Source organism: Fukomys damarensis, unplaced genomic scaffold (genome assembly GCF_012274545.1).
Source record: "Fukomys damarensis isolate Sample0158 unplaced genomic scaffold, DMR_v1.0_HiC HiC_scaffold_14, whole genome shotgun sequence".
Lineage (NCBI taxonomy): Eukaryota > Metazoa > Chordata > Mammalia > Rodentia > Bathyergidae > Fukomys > Fukomys damarensis.
The window spans coordinates 54,513,701-54,534,521 of record NW_022900926.1 but is presented as its reverse complement, the minus strand read 5'-3'; the positions used below and the strand labels follow the sequence as shown (position 1 = coordinate 54,534,521).

Genomic DNA, 20,821 nt, shown 5'->3' with positions numbered 1-20,821 from the left:
GATTACAGGTGTGTTCCACTCTCCCTGGCTTTTCTTGTATTTTTCTTGAAACATCAAAAACTAAACAATGGACAAGGTGTCTGCCTAATAGGCAATACTGTAAATGCAGTTGTATCTGCCACTTCCCGAAGAGATCCTCTTGCTTTTTTGGACTTTCCTTGTGACGTGCCACCTCACAAGGACAACCAGGGGCAGAACAGTGCCCACAGCGATTTTGTAGAAAGAACTGCATGAAGAACACAATTTTGTGATCCTATGGGGAATAGGCCTGCAGGGCTACAGGTAACTTCTAGAAAAGTAACAAGATCAGGAAAGACAATAGGAGACCTGGCATCCTCGCAGACTAAGTACGTGCACAATCTCAGGGTCTGTCCTGCTAAGCTTAGGAGCCAGGTCAGGCAGCAGCTGCATGGGCACATATCCCTTATGGCATCTCTTGGTTGTTTCTCTCTACCTAGTTTACTGCCCTCTGGGTCTCACAGCACTGTCTGACAAACTTCAGGATATCAGATTCCTGACCTTTTGAAGAGAGGAATTAGCAAGATAAATAGGAAAGACACAGATGAAGCTGTCCATCACCAGTTCACTTACTTGCTGTCATAACCTTAGCTCTTACTAATCTGGATAGATCTTTTCTCTGTTACCTGCAAGAAAATGGAAGATTCCAAACCTGCCCTTTGGTGAGCCCAGAGGTTCTCAACTCCTGGCTGCACATTACAGTTACCTGGGGTTGTGTCTAAGAAAGGACCTGCACAGCTCACATCCTTTTGGGGACTCTGAGTTACTTGTCCTAGGCTTATCCGGCATTTGCAATATTCTGGGGAAACCAGGACAGTCGGTTAGCCTAGACTTTTTGATTTTTTGGTACCGGGGATGGAACTCAGGTCCTTGCACTTTTGAGTCAAGCGGCGGCACCACTGAGCTAAATCCCCAGCCTTAGCCTAGACTTTTTGTTTAAAATTCCCCAGGAAAATGTAATGTGCAGCTATGTACAGAACCACTGCTAGCTTAGTTTTCAACGATAAAGAATCTGCCCACATTTTAATGCTTTGCTCCCAACCTGTGTCTTTCAAGGCAGTCAGTTGAATATGTGCTGAATAAGCAAAATAAGCTGAATAAATGAGCAATAAGCAAAATCTGATGGCTTTAGAAATATACCAAAGTTTACTTCGCCAATAACAAAATATCAATCATGTGGAAAAATACTTGGATCAAGACAATGAAACACTGTAGATTTAGATGGCCACTCATGCACATCTCTAGTGGAGTACTATCTGGCAGTAGAGGGTGCTGAGCTATGCGTACATGAACCACACAGAATTGCAAACACATCACACTACGTGAGAGAAGTTGGACATAGAAGGCTGCATGCTCCGTGAATCTACTTACATAACATTTTCCAAAAGGCAGATCTATGGTTGCCAAGGGATGGGATTGGGTTTTAGGGGATTGCTATCAAAGGGTACAAAGGAACTTTCTGGGGTGGAGTCAAAGCTCCTAAGCAATATAGTTCATACCTAAAAAATGAACTTTATGTAAATTTTACCTTAAAACCTAACATTAAAAAACACAACCTATGGTAGATATGTGTAGCAGACAATTTTGCCACTTTGAGTAATGGGTCCTCATTTCCTAGACAGAAGTAAAAAGGATCATTCTAGAATTCTCCCATGAGCTGTCTAGGGCAGAATGTAGAAGCCCTTCTTCTGGGATGGCATGAGATACCATACCGGTACCTCCAAAGGCTCTGCCACTTTATCTACAGAGAAAACTTGTGGCTTTCCACATTTCTTTTGGGGCTCTTCATGGGATAAAGGGAATGTGGTGGACCAGACAGACTAGGGCTAGTTTATAGCCCTAAATGTGTCACAAACCACACATCTTAGTCAAAGAGTCAACCGGCCCACAGTTTAAACTTACTTACCCTGAACTGGGACACATATTTCTCATAGCTGGGATAAAATGGCATGATTATACACCAACTTATGAACCTGATTATGTGCCAGCTTGAAAATAAATGGAGCAGCCACCAGCCTGCCAAGCAGTGAGCCAGGCATTATTGGTAATATTGCCACACACACTTTGCTTCTTTCCCTCAAGCTTTTGACCCATGAAGGAACTAGGAGACATGTGACCAGTGGACAACAGCACAAAACGGTGTGGTGTCAAGAGAGAGCTGCAGAAAATGGCTTGGTGGGCCTTCTGGGAGACACAGACTGGGGCCCAGGTTGGAGATGTGCAGGGTGACAGGAGTGGCTACTCCTAAAGGAGTATGCAACTGGAGGAGACACATGACAGGCAGAGGGCAGCAGGAGGCTGGAGAGCTACATTAGAAGGTTTCTAAGTGAGGACAAGCAAGATGAAGAAGGCACTAGACTCAGGCTGGTAGACTCAGGCATGAGACTCAAAATACCATAAGGTTTCCAAGATAATCTAGAGATGTTTAATAATGCGCATGGAAAGAAGGGCAGATGGAAGATATTAAAGGAACATCTTACACTGTGGTAAGTGACCAGAGAGGGGAAGACATGAAAACAAAGGCGATGAAACACTTATTCTGTCCCTGTCTGCTTGAGGACAAGAATAGCTTGCTTCTCAACACCAGTAAACCACTGGAAAAGCAGGGAGAGCTGGGAAGATTTCAAAAGAGGTCAAAGCCACTGAAGTAGGTTCTCTTGCTTCTTATGGAGGCTATTTTCTGTGAAGTGTTTACAGCTCTTATTTTTTTTCCATTAAGTTTATTGGTACATTTAAAGCAAACAATACAGTTACATTTATCATTGGGATCTTGTACCTTTACATGATATATCTTGGTTCTTGTTTTCTCCCCCATACCCCTGCCCTCCCTTCACCCTTCCCTATTTACAAAGACTTTGTTTCCATTTATTCACATTTTTTCTTTTCCCTTATTTTCTTTCCCTTCCCCTTTCCCACTTCACCTTTAGCATTTTCTTCCTATTTCACACTCCCAATTTGTACCATTTGAACCTTATTTACACTTTTAGTTTTTCACACCAGAGAAACTATTTGGTATTTACTAAAGTATGTTCTATTTAATTCAATTAAGAGTATAGCCTCAATGTGCATCCATTTAGCTAAAAATGTTTCTAGTTTATCATTCTTTATGGCTGATAGTATTCCATTTTTTAGAAAAACCATTTTATTTATCCAGTCTTCAGTTGATGGGCATTTGGGTTGTTTCCAAGTTTTAGCTATTATGATTTTTGGCACTATAAACATGGGTGCACATATATCGCTGTAGTATGATTCTTTTAATTCTTTTGGGAAGATACCCAGCAGAGCAGTAGCTGGGTCAAATGGAACCTCTAATCCTAGTTATTTGAGGTATCTCCATATATGATTTCCACAGTAGTCGCACCAGTCTGCACTCCCACCAACAAAGGAGAAGGGTTCCTTTCTTCCCATAACCCCACCAGCATTTGTTACTGGTTGATTTCTTGATATCAACAATTCTTTCTGGGGTGAGGTGGAATCTCAGTGTTTTCATCTGCATCTCTCAAACGACCAGTGATGTTGAAAATTTTTTCATATATTTATTTGCTGCTTTTACTTCTTCATCTGAGAAATGTCTGTTCATTTCAGAAGCCCATTTTTGAATCAGCTCTTTGTATTTGGGGGGGTCTGACTTTTTTTTAGTTCTTTATATATTCTAGATAGCAGTCCTTTAAGGAACAGCTGGTAAAAATTTTTTTCCCACATTGTAGGGTTGTCTCTTAGCTCTGCTGATTTCTGTTGCACTGCAAAAACTTTTTAATACAATGATCCCGGTTGTTCTTTATGCAAGTTCTCATGTGTTCATAAAGTCTTTTCCTGTGCCAGTGTCTTCAAGAGTTCTACCTAATTTACTTTCTAGTAAGGTTAGTGTTTGTTTTGATATTTAGATCTTTAATCCACTTGGATTTTAGTTTAGTGCATTGTGAAAGACAGGGATCTAGTTTTAATGTTTGGCAAGTTGAAATCCAGTTTTTCCAACACCATTTATTTATTTTTGGTACCGGAGATTGAACTCGGGACCTTGCGCTTGTGAGGCAGTTCAGCTCCCTAACCCCAACACCATTTATTAAAGAGGCTATCTTTCCTACAGTGAGTATATTTAGCTCCTTTGTCAAGGATGAGGTAGCTGAGTAGGTCTGGCGTTGTTTCTGCATCTTCTAATCTATTGTATTGATCCTTGGGTTACAGCTCTTATTTTTATTTCCTTCAGGAAGTGAGCCCCATAGAAGTCACTACATTGATGGGGTGTATTTCTGATAGGTTGATTCATATTAGATCTCTTGCCTGATACTACTGTTGAAGGTCTTGAATGGAGATATGTATGCAAGAGCTTAGGCTAGAGATACCAGGTATCAGATCCTACTTTGACCTGAAGATATAACCAGTATGTTTTAGGGAAGCAACTTGCTGCTACTACCCATTGAACATATCAGATTCACTACTCCTTCACTACTAAGTGAGGCCACCGCCGTGTGATACCAACCACACAGTGCACTGTGGGAAATCCTGAGGCCACTGCAGTCCTTGCCACAGACCCAGCCTGGCCATCCCAAGACTGAAAAGAGGACAAGCCCTTTTATGATCTCTTCTCACCACTACTGTGAATGTCTCAAGAATACTGATAATGCTTTTTTAACCTTTAAAATGAGCTTCTCCCAATTTAAAAAAAAAAATCAGTGGATTCTGGAAACTGAAGAAAGTACAAAGTAAAAACAGAAATTAGTCTCAATTCCCATAGATAAACATGTTAATATTTTGGTAATATCCTTGCAGCCTTAAACTTTTATATAAATATATATATATTATACATTTATATGAAGCATTAGGACAGAGCATATGACTTTGCACCCATTTGTCATGTTCTTTCACAAGAGCAGATAATGTCTTTAAAGATATTGATTCCATTATGTAAGTAGATGAGAACTTTATACTCCTCTTCCCATATTTAAAAGAAAATTATAATCATTGCTGTCAAAAACATCCTTGAGAGCAAATTTTGACCAACATATTTTGTTGCTTTTTTATAACAAGGCCCTAGGAGGGTAGTTACTAGGGAAAAAGAATCTTTTTTTCTTTTCCTATCCCGGATGTCAGGGATCAAACACAGGGCCCTGTGCACGTTAGGCAAACACTGTACTACTCAGCTTCATCTTGCCAGGCCTCACCTTGTTCCTGGCAAGCACATTGGCTCCTGCTTTAACGAGCAGCTTGGCTGACTGGCTGAAACCATGCCAGGATGCTTCATGCAGGGCGGTGTTCCCATCCTAAGGAACAGACGGGGAAGAAGGCAAATTATCACAACTGAGTTCTTCTTATAACAACCAGCAAATCACACTGGATTTTTCCTGAACACCACAGGCCTTCATCAGCTTGGGTTCTTCATCTATACCACCAAACACAAAAAAGGATTTGGGTGGTCAGTGTCTGCATTCTCGCAGAAATGGTACTTAAGAACATTTGTAGCTACACAATGGAGAAATGAATCCCAATGCCTTAAGCACTGGGGCCTAAATGTCCCTGGGAACCTCTGCTGAGAAAGGTCCCAGGACCCATCCACAGCTCCTGTCTAATAGAAAGAAGCATCCTCAGGATGGCACATTGTCCACTTCTCCCAATGTCCCCTCCGGTCTTGCTCTGCTCTGACACTAGCGTGAACCCTACAAAGATGGGGGAAGAGTTCTGTTTCCTAAGTTCCAGGGCCCTGATAGGTAGGTCCCCTTTCCCATTCCCGACAGCTGTTTTTGCTTCATTTTGTTTTAATAAAAATGTCATCCAGTTTATTCTTTTTTTTTTGGTACCAGAGATCGAACTCGGGTCTTGTGCTTGCAAGTCTGGTGGCGGAACCACTGAGCTAAATCCCCAGCCATTCAGTTTATTCTTAAAGCCCTAAAAAAGCGTAGGCACCAAGAAAACAGTGAATTGTAAATTTGATGAATAAGTGTCCTAAATGTGTGGTTTTAAATAAAACCAATTAGTAAACATAGCTTGTATTTGCTTAAATTAATACTGAAAAAAGAGAAATATTGTTAAATGCAATGAACTAAGTGGAGTAGAGCCAGGAATGTAGGGATCACATGGGGGAAGAGCATGGAGGAGGAGGAGGTAGAGACCCCATGATGTTCCAGGCCAGGGTGCAGAGCACTTAGCAAGAACGATGTAGGTGTATTCTTCTCCGAATATGTTCAGGCTCTGGCTGAGACTTTTACTCAACCACATCTATGCCCCTAGAAATATCTAGAAATACACACGAAGAGACTAGGCCTAATGTAGTAAATATCCACACACACACAAAGTCTAGGGCCCCAGACACCAGGGAGTGGGGCAGTACTGAAAATGGTTTTGGTGATGTGTGGCCTGCCCCAGATGCAGAAGCAGCAGCAAAAGGAAAGGGGAGGAATGGTATGAAACTTCACGGGGCACGGGCTCCAAGGGCTGGAAGGAGATGAGTCTTGACTTTGTGCCTACACAGGTGTGTCCAGGGGGTGAGGCTCATGGAACCACACACTTACGATCTGTGTGCTTTTCTGCGTGTATATTATACTTTAAGGAAAAGCTATTGGCGGGAAGAAGCACAGGTAAATTACACTTATGCAAGGTACTGTTTGAAGACTGACAATTTAAAATCATTGGATCAACATATGTCACTGGGATTTCTTAAAGGATATGAACTTATTAGCTTTTTTTCTTTCAATGGCTTAAAGAAATTAGTTTTCGTATCTAAAAACAAAAAAGTAAATAGACCATCTGAAGGCACATCCTCTTGCCACCTCCTCCAGGACCCCACAGGTGATTTTTTTCCCCCTCTTACCATTTGGATTTTTTCCCCCATTAAATTTATTGGTACACTTAAAGCAAACAATACAGTTATATTTTCATTGGGATCTTATATCTTGACATGATATGTCTTGGTTATTTCTTCCCCATACCCCTCGCCCCACCTTCACCCCCTTCACCCTTCCCTATTTACAAAGACATTTGGATTTATGTGGTTGTTACCGGTGCCATACAAGAGGGAGGGGTTTTTAAATAAATACAACTGGCTGGGATACCAGATATTCTTTCAGAAGAAATGTGAGCTGATTTTATCTTGTTAAATCATGACTGATGAGGCAAGAATAGCCTCTTGATTACTCAGAAGTGACCAAAGCAGCCTCCTTCAGGAGCTGGTCACAGCCCTCGCCTTGATGGCCCCCCTTCACCTTGTCTTGTCTGTCCAGGGCACATCCCTCTTGGATGAGTGCTGCAATGATCTCGGTGTTGCCCACCACTGCGGCCCGGTGCAAGGCAGTCTGGTCCCCCTGCAAAGTGACAGAAGCAGGGACAGTGGTCAGCTCTCCCAGCATACTCCCCCACTCACTCCTCTGCTTCAAAACCAGGACACCTCCTGTCCCCACAAGGAGCAAACTGCTCTGTTGCAGAAGATCTTGGTCATCGCAGGCAAGGTGAGCTCTGTGGCCTTGTTACTAGACAATGCATGCTGCCAGAGCAATATAATTCCCAGGACCTCAAATCACTAGCAAGAAAAACCAGTGGCCTCAGATCAACCTCCGAATGAAGGTCAGATCCTGTTCTGCCAGCCCGGAGATGTGACTGCCACATGTATAAAGAGAGGGTCTGGGAGCTGGGCTGTGTGCACTGTGTAGTTAAACCAATGCTCGTATTCTTTTCCCCTGAGGTCCTAGCTTACAGAGGAATTGCTTCCCAGCCACTTTAGTTGGTAATGCTCATGCTTTGATGACAGGTGTATAATTTGTTCACTGATTTGCACTAGCCAGGAGCAACACAGGTTTGCCCTGCTTCATCTGGGGACTACAGGGACTACCCTATCACTGCACCCACACTGATTTATGCTGCATTTGGACCTTCTTTCTCTGTAATCAGATTCCTGGGATTACTGACCATTTTCCTCCTTCAGGTGCCAAGGGTAACTTGACTCTTTCCCCTAATTGCAGTGAAGAGAAGGTTGAAACACTCCCAGAAGAAGATCAAGACTGTAACAAGAGAGTTCCAAGACTCTAAAGAGCATATTTCATCCCCAACATGTACTCAGGAAGTCAAGTTAAGGCAAATCAAGGCATGGCCCAGATTCGAAAGAAGAGATGGGTCAACAGTGTGGAAACTTTCAGGTGGAAAGGAATGCACACACAGCAAGGGGATCAGGAGACTGGGTTGTGAACAGCCTTGAGAGACATCTCTCACCTTGGTGGGCCTCAGATCTTCACCTGCAAAAATTGGAGGCTGGGACTCCCAAAAGGCCTTCTCTTTCCTTTTTGGATTCTATGATTTGGTTAGTAAGATTTACATAAGCTAATTTTCCTGACTGAGCATGGAGAGACAAAGGACACACTGCAGCATACCCCTGGTCTTTATCCCAAGAGAGGGCACTGTAAGACAGATGACAGAGCTTTAAAACCAGCGACTTACCACTAACTACAAATAGCCTTAATAAAATGCAGAGTCAATTTCCTAACCTCCCCAACCAAAAATGCATATCAAAAGCATTTAATCTGGCGGGGGAGCTACAGTAAAGGATAGTGGTGATGGTTGCACAAAAATGTGCTTTTTGTCACTGAACGGTATGCTTAAAAACAGTTCTGATGTAGCCAGTTCACCCTCACATCCACGATTATCTGTTGCCCCATTGATTGCCAGGGCTGATTCAGCTGATCTGGAAGGCTAGGTGGGTGTCCCTTTCCTCCCTTACCTCTTGCGTCCTTCCCAAAGCTGTGGACTTGGTCTGTGGAAGAGGAGGATTGTTTCCTTGGTCAAGGGTATACGAGTAGCTGAGCTCCCCTGCTAGAACCTCCTAACAAGCTCTCAAAAAGTCATGATGGTACATTTTAGGTTATATATATTTTATTACAATAAAAACTCATTCAATCTTAGTTAAAATTCAAATTTGCTTTCTTAAAAAATAAGAAGTCTCCCTTTAAAAATCCATAAAGGGAAGTGATTTTTTTCCATATACTTCGCAATTTTGTTTTGTTTTGTTTGTTTGTTTGTTTTTTGGTACCAGGGATTGAACTCAGGTCCTTGCGCTTACAAGGCAGGCCACCGAACCGCTGAGCTGAATTGCCGGCCCTATCTTGCAATTTTTAATATTTAACACATATAACTTTGAGCATCAGGAAAAACTACTACAGTCAATTACTATAATAATAGTCTAAGCAATAACTATGTATCAGGAATGGGACTGTTCATGTCCCAGAATTCTTTTCATGGTTCATGTGTAGAATTCAGGGGACTTCAGAGTGATGGGGGTCTGGGCATCCAATCTCATGACCCAACTGCAATCACTGTCCTCAGCGTTGCCATCAGCAACCCTCTCCTTAGCCTCCTAAGCTGTTATCACCCCGCTTTTTTTTGCTATTATCCCACTATTATATGTTAGGTTTAGGCAGGTGGTGGTAAACTGGTTTTCTTTTTTCTTTTTTTTGTACCAGGGATTGAACTTGGGACCTTGTGCTTGCGAGGCAGACGGCAGAACCACTGAGCTAATCCCTGGCCCCTGTCTGGTTTTCTTCTCCACTTTCCAAGACTCTTTATTGACAGAGGACCCTGTTAGTGTGTCACTCAATCAATAAGAGGATGTGGCCAATAGGCCAATCATTCATTACTCATTCCAAACCTCTTCCAAACCTTCTTTCAGAAGAGGAGTGCTTGCTGCTCAAATAAGTCATGAATGATTGTTTAAACTTTAAACTTTTAAACAAATTCCATGTGAATTTCTAAGACTTCCCATTTCCCTATCAGAATGGTCATAGATTTCCCCCAAATGGGCCTCAAGTAGGATTTACTATTGCTGACCTGCTGAGAAAGATGGGTTCTCTGTTCCCAGCAAGAGCTATGAGATTGCACCGTCAGGGAAGTACTCACTTGGTCAGATTTTTAGTTGTTGGAGGACTTTTAATAATCCCACAAACTGCAGGCATCCTACCTTGCACTCCTCAGATCAATGAGAACGACTTTGAGCAGACAAAACTCACAACTGTGTCTGCGTTGTGCAGAAAGTGTGGGCAACATTCTCACTGTAGGGGAGTGGCAGCCATTCTCACTGTACAGAGACCACAGGAAGGGTCTTTCCCTGTTAGGGCACAGTCTGACCTACACCTTGGTTCAGTCAAATGTTGTATCATGTTTCATAGCTGCTCGCTAAATCATGACCTAAGGCAGATTTTGAGCTGTCCTAGTACCAGTACTTATTACTTGCTTTCATCATTACCGAATGTTATTTGTTCCCTGCAGGACTTTCCTTTCTGAAACTCTAGCTCAATTCAAGTATCTTACCCTAACTTTCAGTGCAGTTCTTAGGAGTTAATTTATAGATGGATTATCAAGATTCAAGGAACTCTACTGAACACAGATTTTATCCAGGCGGCTGGCACAGGCGTCTACTGCATGCCTTTTTCCTCTGCGGGAGCTCTCAGCTGCACTCCCTGCCTGTTCCAGGCCACAATGCTTCCCCCTCTTCCTTTACTCCTATTGGACAGTGACTTGCACAGAGCCTGGCTCTTTGCTTCCTTAGTCAGATAGACTAGATAGACACTGCTGTGTAGGAGACAGTAGTGCTTTTCTCCCCATAAGTGGCTGTACTTGACTGGATGGATTAGTTTTCATCATACTAGCTGGAATGGTTCTGGAGGACTGAGCAATAAATGTTCTCTGGCTTTTAAAAACCAAACACTCTTAAGTTATCAGGATGGCAACTAAAGACTCAGAGAGACAAAACAGAGAAACAGGGCCAGGTATGTTAGCACACACCTTAATCCCAGCCCTCAGGAGGCCAAAGCAGGAGGATCAGAAGTTCAAAGCCAGTCTGGACTACATAGGGAAGCCCTTTCTCAAAGGATAAAGGATCGCCACAGGCTATCACCGTGGAACCACTTCCATACAACACAATTTAACAGCTAGACCCTCAGCTGAAAAAAAGTCAGTTACCCCTGGAATCCACTCTTGGCTCCCCTGTATTAAAATTTAATGCTGAAACATTTACTCAAAACATGATAAAGATGCTGAGCTCTACATACTAAAGGACCCAATTTTGACGTAATCCTTGTTTCTATATAATCTAAATCAATCATGAAATCCTGAAACTTTGAAAAGAAACTGCTGGGGAAAATACAGGTCTCACACAGCACTTTTTCAATTTTAGTATTTATTGATTTCTTACTACATAGTGGTATGGCATCTAATTCTTTCATTACATTGGTGAGTCTCACCTAGGATAACTAGTTAATTTCAGGTATCACAGCTGGGCCAGAATTCAAATTGTGAAGGATTTTTGTATTCACTCTAAGCAGCTTCAAACCTACGAGGTGAGTTAACCAAAGAGATGGATCTCCAGGGTGGGGCTGCCTCATTATGCAAGCTAAGTGTTTATGTTAGAGCCTCGGCCACTATAGGAACCCAAGACATATTTGTTGAATGATTAAGTGCAAAGAAGCAAAGGAAAAAATGCTGTAGGCAGACTTGAAAAGCCAGTAACCCTGTGTTTGGCACTCTGATTTGCAATATGCTGATCTGTTTGCAGAAGAACATGAACTGCCAGCTCTCGGCTTTTCTGACACATTGGTGTTTCTTGTTTAAGTGCTTTGGAATCTCTGAGGTCCACATTTTGTTTTGAAATACTTTTATTTTTTTCTCCTGCGAGGTAGAAAACAGTTGAGTATTCCATAGCCAAGCTCAGGAAAGGAACCCAAGGCAGGCAAAGTTGAAGGGCAGAGCCCTCCCCAGGTGCAACGGCAACGTGTTACGAGGAAGTGAAGGCAAGGTAAGCTCGCAAAGCAGTTGCTGACCTCGGTGTCTCTCTCTGATCTTCCAGAGTTCTTCCTAGCTTTTCTTCTGTGGTTTTTCTTAATTTATTCTTCCTTTATGTCTTTTACTGTAGCCACAGGGTCTTGGACTATTTCTGAGGAGGGGGGCATGTGGCTGCTCATTGAGCAGTCAGAGATGCTGTTAGGACTCCACTGAAGGTTGCCAGGATGGGTGGGAAGCAAGAAAGAATTTGCACCTGGAGTTGCATATTCTAAAGAACTGGTTTCCACAAGTTGAAATTCATAATAATCCCACTCCAGGCCACTGGAGGTCATTCTTCTACTAATTCTCAGTCCTTAACATGCCATAAAGATCAGTATCTGTAGAATATGAAGTTAGGAGTAAATTCTTGACATCAGCATTCTCTGCCTACCTGTCCGAGAGAGGTAACTCCTGCAATAATTTTCCCCAATAATTGACCTCCTAGCCTCTACAAAGCCTATAAAAAGATTTCCTCCTTAAATTCTTGCATAGATTTCAAGGCTGATCATCAATGATCATGATAAAGACATCAGAGACAGCCATGGATTAAATAATGGCCAAATGCAGAACTTCAGAAGTAGTGAAGGTCAAACCTACCTTCTACACACCCACATTTTTTTTTTACATTGTTTGTTACTGTTGTGCTATGTGTTCTCTGTCTAGGGCAAAGAAAAGATGTAAGAAAATTTCAATAAAGGAAAGAGAATGCCTGTCTATAAGCAGAGCTGGCTTTCCTTCTGCCAACACATCTTGTGACAATTCCTGCTTTTTTTTACTATTGCCTCTCCTGACAGAGCAGCAGCGACTTTAGGAATGAGCATGGCCTTGGCTGCAGAAGAACAGTGATCTTCAGAGTGCCAGACCTGGGCAGGACTGTTAGGTGGGATGGCTCAGCATGCTGGGCACTTCGGATTTGCCATCATGACAAATGAGGGCTCTGATTATGCAAAGAGAAGACCAGATGATCCCAACATGTTTATGCTAGCAATTCGAGACTCCTCCTTTTCTGTGGTCAGCATCTCTTTCCTCTCCCTGTATTTTCCTCCTGTCATCTAAGGAGATGATTTGGGTCAAGAATGTTATGTTGGTTACAATGTGGAAAAACAAAGTATTATGATTAAAGGCAAAAATCAATGGCTTAAGGCTAATCAGCATCTTTTGAAAATAACATCCTTGATTTCGGACATATCTAGAGATTTGAGGCATACTAGATGACCTTCTGCCTGTGCAAAAAGTAATGCCATATTATCTTTTCAATCACTGTCCTTTTTCACTTGTAAATGTGTTTGCCAAGTGGTAAGACATTGCACAAAGACCAAAGGAAACCTTGAAGTACTTGAACAGCTGAGGGTCTGAAATTTGCCGCTGTTATTAAAGGTGAATTTGGCACAGATTATGATAAGGGCAAGCTCTCCACAAGAGTCTATGTTGCTTACAAAATTTCATATTTCTTACAAATCTACCACACAATTTAAGAGTTCAAACGGTTTCTGAAAAGTTTCCAATCACATTATCACGGGACCTTTTCCTAATAACTCTTTGGGGGAAAATCCCTTGTTAGAGAACTCACCTTCTCTGAAGATCAAATAGGGCAATACTATGTCCATTATGACCCATCCCCAGCCACTTCTCATTGACTCAGAAATGGTCAATCCATCCCAGAGAAGCCAATCTGAGTCCTCTCTAGATAATCTGAATGCGCAGACTCAGAGCTGAGTTGGTGGTAGGTTGATGGTAGCCATGTCTCGATAATAGCACAGTACCAGAGTGAACTCTTTCTAGAGGCCTTCATTCGCTTGGATTCCATGAGATTGACCCACACCCCCATCCTCCTAGAATAAATCCTATTCAACTAGAATGAGAGCTTCTACTCACATCATCCTGAACATCCAGGTCACAGCCAGCCTTCAGCAAGATTTGAACCACAAAAAGATGGCCCTTATTGGCAGCAAGGTGCAGGGGAGTCCGGCCATGCTGTTAATACAAAACAAACACTGATTTCAGAACAAGACATCAAAGCCATTCCTTTGCTGGTGGGGGCAGAGGGCTGCAGCAAGGTTTGCACAATAGTTTTCAAGGAGATAACCCCCCTGCCACTTTGGTTTGAAGGGAGTGACTTAGGAATTTGCCTAGAACTCAAGTTGTCTCAATTAACTTTGGGTATTGGCATTGTAATCAATGAATTGAACATACTTAAAATGTGATGATTTCATTGAGTACAGTATATATTTCTATTCCTTACTCATAAGCAGCAAAGTAAAAAGTAGCAAAATGAGGGGTTTTATATTTTATTTTCCCACTGGTGCTAATACTATGGGAAGCTGATGTGCCACAATGAAGCTGACCTGGGTAAGGGGTGAGAAAATGGCAAATTTCAAGCTAATCAGCCCAAGAAAAACCCAGTTAGTACTCCTTAAAATAAAACATCACAATCAAACTGATTAGGAAAGGCTTTCTTCCATTTTATGGAAAAATAAAACAAAATTTCATATAGAAATAAGAGAATAATAAAAGTTAATACACAGTGTATCATAATTACAAGAGTAGTTACTCAGAGTGCAAGCCATAGACAAAAAAGACCTTAATGAAGAAGCACATAATAGCATAAAACTTTCTTTTTACTACTAAGAAAAACTAATAGTATAAAAGAAACAAACAGGCATATATATTAAAATAGTTTTGAAGCAACAGAATAGGTAATTTGGGGAATTATTTGAACTTCTCCCTACTCCCTATCTTCTATTTTGTTCTTTATTTGTATATATATTAATATAATAAGGATACATAATATATATATTGAGTTTCTTGTATAAGACACCATGTGATATTTAAGCTTATATGTCTAACTTATTTCACTTAACATTATGTTCTCATGCTGCATCCATTTGCTTACAAACACCTTGTTTATTTTTCTGTATGGCAGAGTAGAACTCCATTGTGTAATCATGGCCTATTTCAGACATTCAAAAATATAATATTTTAAACTCTACTCACTCACCAACCACCTTAAGAAAAGCTCAGAGAACTCCTACCATTCCTTGGGAATACTGTCCAGATCTCATCCCCTCTAGCTCACTCAAACTTTGGTATGCATCGTTTCTTTGGCTTTCATTGTTTTCACTACCTATTGGTGGCCAGAGACAATAGAAAAATATGGTTGTGCATATTTCAAACTTTATATCAATGATATTAAACTTTACAGTATCACTCAGCATTCTCTGTCCATTATATTTTGGAGATTTTTTCCCCCACTGTTACATGTAGCTCAGTTTACTACCCATTACTGATGGGCACCAGATCTTCCCACAGTTTGCAGAGCACATCTGTGTACTCCACTCCTTGTGTAGTGAGTGGGTTTCTCAGCCCTCTGGGTACATCATAGAGAAGTCTGTTCCCTCAGCTGCTCTCAGCACATGGCTCCTGGGGTACAACATCAAGGGTGACACCCAGAGGAAATAACACTTTTTGGTCTAAATTAACTGACCTTGCCAAACTCCTACTTCTCCAAAGGAGATATTCTGTTCCTTTGGTTTCCTCTCTCAGGATTCACTGTAAAAAAGGGTTTATGCATCATTTAGCCTTAGCACCACCCATGCTGAGAACAGCACTAAGGAATAAGGGTCTCACCAAGCCTTACTTCCTGCTTAGCATTTCCATAAAGACCTAAAGGTTGCTATTAATATTCTAGCAGGATAAGCCCATTTATAATCTCAATAAAGCACAACCTGCCATGGATAACTAGCCATGGAAAAAAACAAAGGTAATGCACAACAAAGGATCTTAACTTCTACCCATGAAATGCAATCAGAGCACTAGAATGAGTCTGGAAAGAGAGGTCACAGCTCACTTTAAAATTAGAATTCTTAATTAAGAACAAAGTTATTCCCAAAAAGTGGGCTATTACATGCCTTTATTTAAAAAAGACCATGTCTGAGATGAGATGGAATGACCTTCATTTGCTGGTGATTATGCTCAGCCATGTGCTACTTAACCCTGATTCTTTCTTTTGGTACTGGGGATCAAACTTGGGACCTTGGGCTTGCGAGGCAGGCAGCAGCTCCACTGAGCTAAATCCCTAGCCCTAACCCTTATTCTTTAAATGATGTGTCCAGAGCTGATTAGACAGAGCAATATGAGTGGGTTTCACTCCTTGGGCCTGTTCTCATCTGTCATCATGTGTCCTGGTCAAGGACCTCACACTTTGACACTGAATAAGTGACTTTCACAAGTTTCCTAAGGCATTCTGAAGCACAGGAGAGTTTATCACAGGTGTGAGGAAAGGTTTGAGTTGTGAGGAAGGTGACAACATGGTTAGACAAAAATGTCTGCAAGTAACCAGAAAACATAGACCAGAGACCATAATGCGGAGAGATGCTGGGGTAGGAGCACAGATAGAGGAGTCACTGGGTATTATAGGCAGGGGAACCCTGGGAAACATATTCGCCACCAGCCAGGTCTTTCTGGTGGAGAGGTAGCCCAACATGTATAAGTTTTGTTCAAATGAACAGAAATAATAGAAGTCAGGTGAAGGAATGCTGCTGTGGTTCTGTTATAGACTGAGTATGTTTACTCTCAATTAATGTTTGGCCCTGAAATTCACATATTTAACCCCCACTGTGACAATATTTGGACCTGGGGGCTTTGGGAAGTGACTATGTCATAGCTATGAGCCCTCATGATGGGATTAGTGCCCCTATAATAAAAGATAATGAGAGCATTCTGCTGCTTTTCTTTTCATCTCTTGAGGATACAGCAAGAAGGCAGCTGCGTGCACACCAGAAAGTGGGACTCTCACTCAACCGTGGGTGCTGGCCTCTGACCAGGGACTTCCTGGCTTCCGGAACCATGAGAAACAAATATCTGATGTACCCAATCTCTGGTATCTTGTTACTAGGACAAGTTCCAACCAGATCACAACTGGAAAGGAAGGTACTTCAGGAGCTATAAATTACAAACAAGATGCCCTGGGCTGGAGGCCATCTCCTTTATCTACTGTCAACAAAGGGTCCTCCCTGTGTAGAAATGAAAGGCCAGAGGCACTGGAGCTAGACAGGTCTGGTTCACATCCCACAGGTAACACCTCTGTGATTTTGTACACGACAGCGTCCTAACATGCTTTCTCATTTGTCAAACATGAACACTCTCCACTAGCCCCTCCAGAGGCTTAAGATATGTGGTAGCATCCACCATCTCATGTGTGTTCCCCTTGCGCCCTCCTACCTCTGTAGGCAGCCCAATTTTTACCCCTCCTCAATACCCCACAGCATAGCCCTACCAAAGACCAGTGAGATATTTCCATTGTCAAATAGATCTATAGGAGGGTCTTAAATCACTGAGATTTTAGCTGGAGGGTAGAGGGCTCCACCAGCCAGTCCTGACGTGGTCTTCCACTTCCACTCTTGAAATACAGGTTCCTATTTTCTGTGTCTCTGCTTGGAAAGGCCTTCCTTACTGGGAGCACCCTTCTCCAAACTATGCCTCTGATTCCACAGTAAGATACGTCCTCAGCTTGCCTTCTCCACACTGACAGCACTGCAGCTCCCGGTAAGGGAAGCAGAGCATCCTGTTGTGTCACCTGTGCTTGGTCTCCTGAAGGCCAGGGACTATACTTTCCCCAAATCGCAAGCCAGGTCAACTCTAGGGTAGCATGAGGGCAGTATCAGAGAGGCCCCAGTGTTTCTCAAGCACAGGGCAGGACCAAATTCAACAGTCCTAGGTTTGACTTTGGGGAAATACATGAAGATATTGGGGTGGGTACAAGTTTCAATTTAGGATATCTCTGCCTCTCAGAAGAGGTATCGTACTGGGAATTTCCGAAGAATTTCAACAGCTGCAGTAGTTAACACAAGGTCTGTACCCCCTTGTACACTTGGCTTCTTTGCTGGCATCTGGGAAGGGTTCAGGGGCAGAAAGCAGAAACCTGTTTCCTACGGAATATGAAGCTGTCCAATTCAGACCCCTTAGCTGTCCCAGCACAAGACAAAGTCCCTCCATACATATACCACCAATCAAAAGAAGAAAGCAAGAACGAAGAAATAGGCTTGGCTTTCCAGAACATGCTGTAGTGAAAAGCAACAAAAGTAGGGCCCTTCAGTGGAATGGTTGCCTCGCCCAGGGCACAGAAATGTCTTCAGACTGTGCCTGATTTATGGGGAAGCCTGGAACATCTCATTGTGAGGGAACATCATCGTCAAAAACACCCTGGTCCTTAGAGGCAACTTTGAATGACTCAGATTTAGGATCAACTGTTCTTATTTCCATGCCCCTAGGTCTGGTCAGGGAAAGAAATGATGATAGCAGTAAAAGACCCAGTGCTGTGAATGATAAGAGGAAGAAGCTTTTAAAGCCTTAGTTTGCCCTGAGTTTTAACCTAAAAGATCTATTCAGTCTGACTCACCCCAGGCCCTGGTGGCTCAGAGAGACTAATATTTATAAAGGCAACAGCGGTTAACTTTACTGCATGGTACACATTTTCCTTTTTTTTTTTTTTGAGTTTCTTTATTAAGTCTACCCCCAGCCAGGGGAAGAGGATAGACTATGATTACTGTGACCCCCCTCACCCCAGGACGCTGTGAATCTCTTCTTGTCTGTGCCCTCACCCCTCCCCCTGCCCAATAAATAAAAAGGGGACAAGAAAGTACAGGGCGAGGGAGAGGAGAGGAGGAGGACACCCCGGGGCCAGGACAGTGTCTGTGTTGAGGGTGAGCTGGGCAGAATAAATAGACACAGACCCCCATGGTGGGGATGAGGAAGATGTAAGGTGCTGCACGACCTCACCCTGGGCAGGAGCAGGGGTGGGTGGGAGCCTGCCTGCCCCCAGAGCCCAGTGGTATGGACGAGTGAGAGCCCTGATGGCAGCTTTCTGTTCAAGCCTGCCTCGGTCAAGTCTTGCCACAAGGGACTAAGAGTTCTGCTGCCAAGACCACCATCTCGTCTTCTTGTCTCCCTGGTGCAAGCTGCCCGTGCTGGGCTGGGCAGGGAGTCCTCAGGGCCCACTCTGGCAAGGCCAGGGGCAGGTGTGTGCCTCTCGGGCCCCTGGGCAGGAGAAGGGATTGAGGGACCAGAAGCTCTGGGCTTAGCTTCTCCCCTTTTGGGGACTCTAGCTCTGACCCCCACTGGTCGCCACCTGAGGGGTGAGCCTCTGGAGGGGGGCCTCTCTGGCTCCCTGGGTGCCCTGTAGAAGGCGCAGCCGTAGCTCCTCCAAGCCTTGCCACAGCTCCTGGCACTCCTGGGCCTTCTGCTGCTCCTGCTGCTTTTCCAGCTTACAGGAGGCTGTGAGCTCATCAAACGGCTTCCCATTCATCTCCATGAAGGTCTTGAGCACAGTGTAGATCGGAGATACGATGGTTTGATTCCAGTGTTCCTTGGAGACTTGGTAGAGGGGCCCAAACACAGCAGGCAGCACAGTGTGGCAGTTTTCCTCAGTGAGGCTCAGGATATACTCATTGTTCCAGAAGTACAGAGCCCGCTCTGCAACCTGGAAATGGGGGCTGGAGACACAGTGAGACACCTGTTTGAAGAGGGGCTCCTGGATCTTTACGAACTGGGAGGGTTCGATGACATCAAGAATCTCTCTTCCATCTCCCCCAGAAACATCACCTCCTTCTGGGTGCAGGTTTTTGGCCAATATTTGAGCAGCCCACGGATCACATGCTCTGTCAAGGTGGCATCCTTCTCCAAGAACTGCACTACACAGTATGCCAGCTGGGCGTGAAAGACAGACAGTGACTGGACAGAGTGCAGGGGGATCAGGACTCGAACCAGGAACTGTTTGTGCTCAGTCTTCAGGGGCAGTGCAAAGCCATTGATGATGCTTCCTAAGATTTCCAGCAGCTTGGCTACACCACTGAAGTGCTCAAGTTCATAGATGAATCGGAGGAAGATATGGTTGCACTGTTTCGAATGCAGGCCCGGAGACCCAAGAACTTACCGTAGATCCGGTGCAAGATGGTCTTGAGGTACTCTCGCTCCAGAGGATCCTCACTATCAAACAGCTCCAGGAGCATCAGACAAACTTTTGATCCACATATCTCTTGTCCACAGAAGGCTGGAAGTCTGGGCTCTCCAAGAAACACAGGAAAAACTCATACACCAGCTGCAGATGTGGCCAGGAAGGCTCCAGGTTTGGCTCATCCCCTTCAGCGTCAAATTCAGGGTTCTCACGGGGGGGCAGGGTCCGGAAGATATTCTCTGAGATCATGCGGATGATGTCTGGGTAGACGGGCTCAATGAGGACGCCCCGGATGCTTCCCACGCATTCCACCAGCTCACTGAGTGCTGCCCGCTTTACCTCCTTCCCCTTCAGGTCAGCCACACAGTCCAAGAAGTCAAGCATCACCCCACGCTGGGCCAGCTTCCGGCTCAGCAGCTCATGAAGCTCAGAGGCTGGCACATCTTTGAGCAGGGGCAGTGGCGTGAGCTCTTGCTGGTTGCTCTGATAGCGAAACTGAGAGGAGCTGTATGAGCGTCGGGGCCAGGCCCTGCGGAGGGGAAGGACGGGAGAAGCCGTCCACCTTGTCCGGTGGTGGCACACAGGCGACAGCCCTGGGGAGGAGGGGCTGGTGGGGGTGCTCGCGGGGGGCAGCTTCGTCTCCATGGCAGGCAAGCCAGGTCAAGCTTTCAGAGCGCCTGGGGCTCCTTCTGGGCCTGGAGGACACTGGGTGAGGTTGGGTGGACTAACCCGGGTCCATCCTGTCCGTTGGGGGGGGCACAACCACAGTCCTGCCCCCCCGCAGGGCCTTGGCAACTGTCCAGTCTTGGGGGGCAGGAAGAGTAGAAAGGAGATGACTCAGGCCTCAGGTACTTTCTGGGGGTCCAGAAGAATGCAGTCAGGGTTCCCTCTCCAGCTTTCTCAGAAACCCAGACTTTGGTCGCCAGCCCCCCACCCCCCCGGGGCCGCTCGCAGGGGTGTGTGTGTGGGACAGTGGTTTAGGGCTCCTCTGCAGGGGTTCAGCCTCTGGGTGCGCTGGGACTGGGCGGCGGCGCTCCTGGGTTCCCTCCCAGGCTCCGG

At 44.2% G+C, this 20,821-nt stretch overlaps 1 protein-coding gene and 1 pseudogene across 4 annotated transcripts in view; both read right to left on the bottom strand.

Annotated features, from left to right (window-relative positions):
• Nucleotides 1-20,821, bottom strand: part of Ankrd6 (ankyrin repeat domain 6) — a 189,734-nt gene that overhangs the window by 20,790 nt on the left and 148,123 nt on the right. For all 4 annotated transcript variants that reach the window (XM_033763384.1, XM_010633244.3, XM_010633245.3 and 1 more), the window contains exons 3-5: nucleotides 13,687-13,785; nucleotides 7,215-7,313; nucleotides 5,181-5,279 (exon numbers count right to left, since the gene is read on the bottom strand). In XM_033763384.1, the coding sequence (XP_033619275.1) occupies nucleotides 5,181-5,279; nucleotides 7,215-7,313; nucleotides 13,687-13,785 (297 nt within the window). The remainder of the gene's footprint in view (nucleotides 1-5,180; nucleotides 5,280-7,214; nucleotides 7,314-13,686; nucleotides 13,786-20,821) is intronic.
• On the bottom strand, nucleotides 18,911-20,525 carry LOC104868478 (annotated as a pseudogene).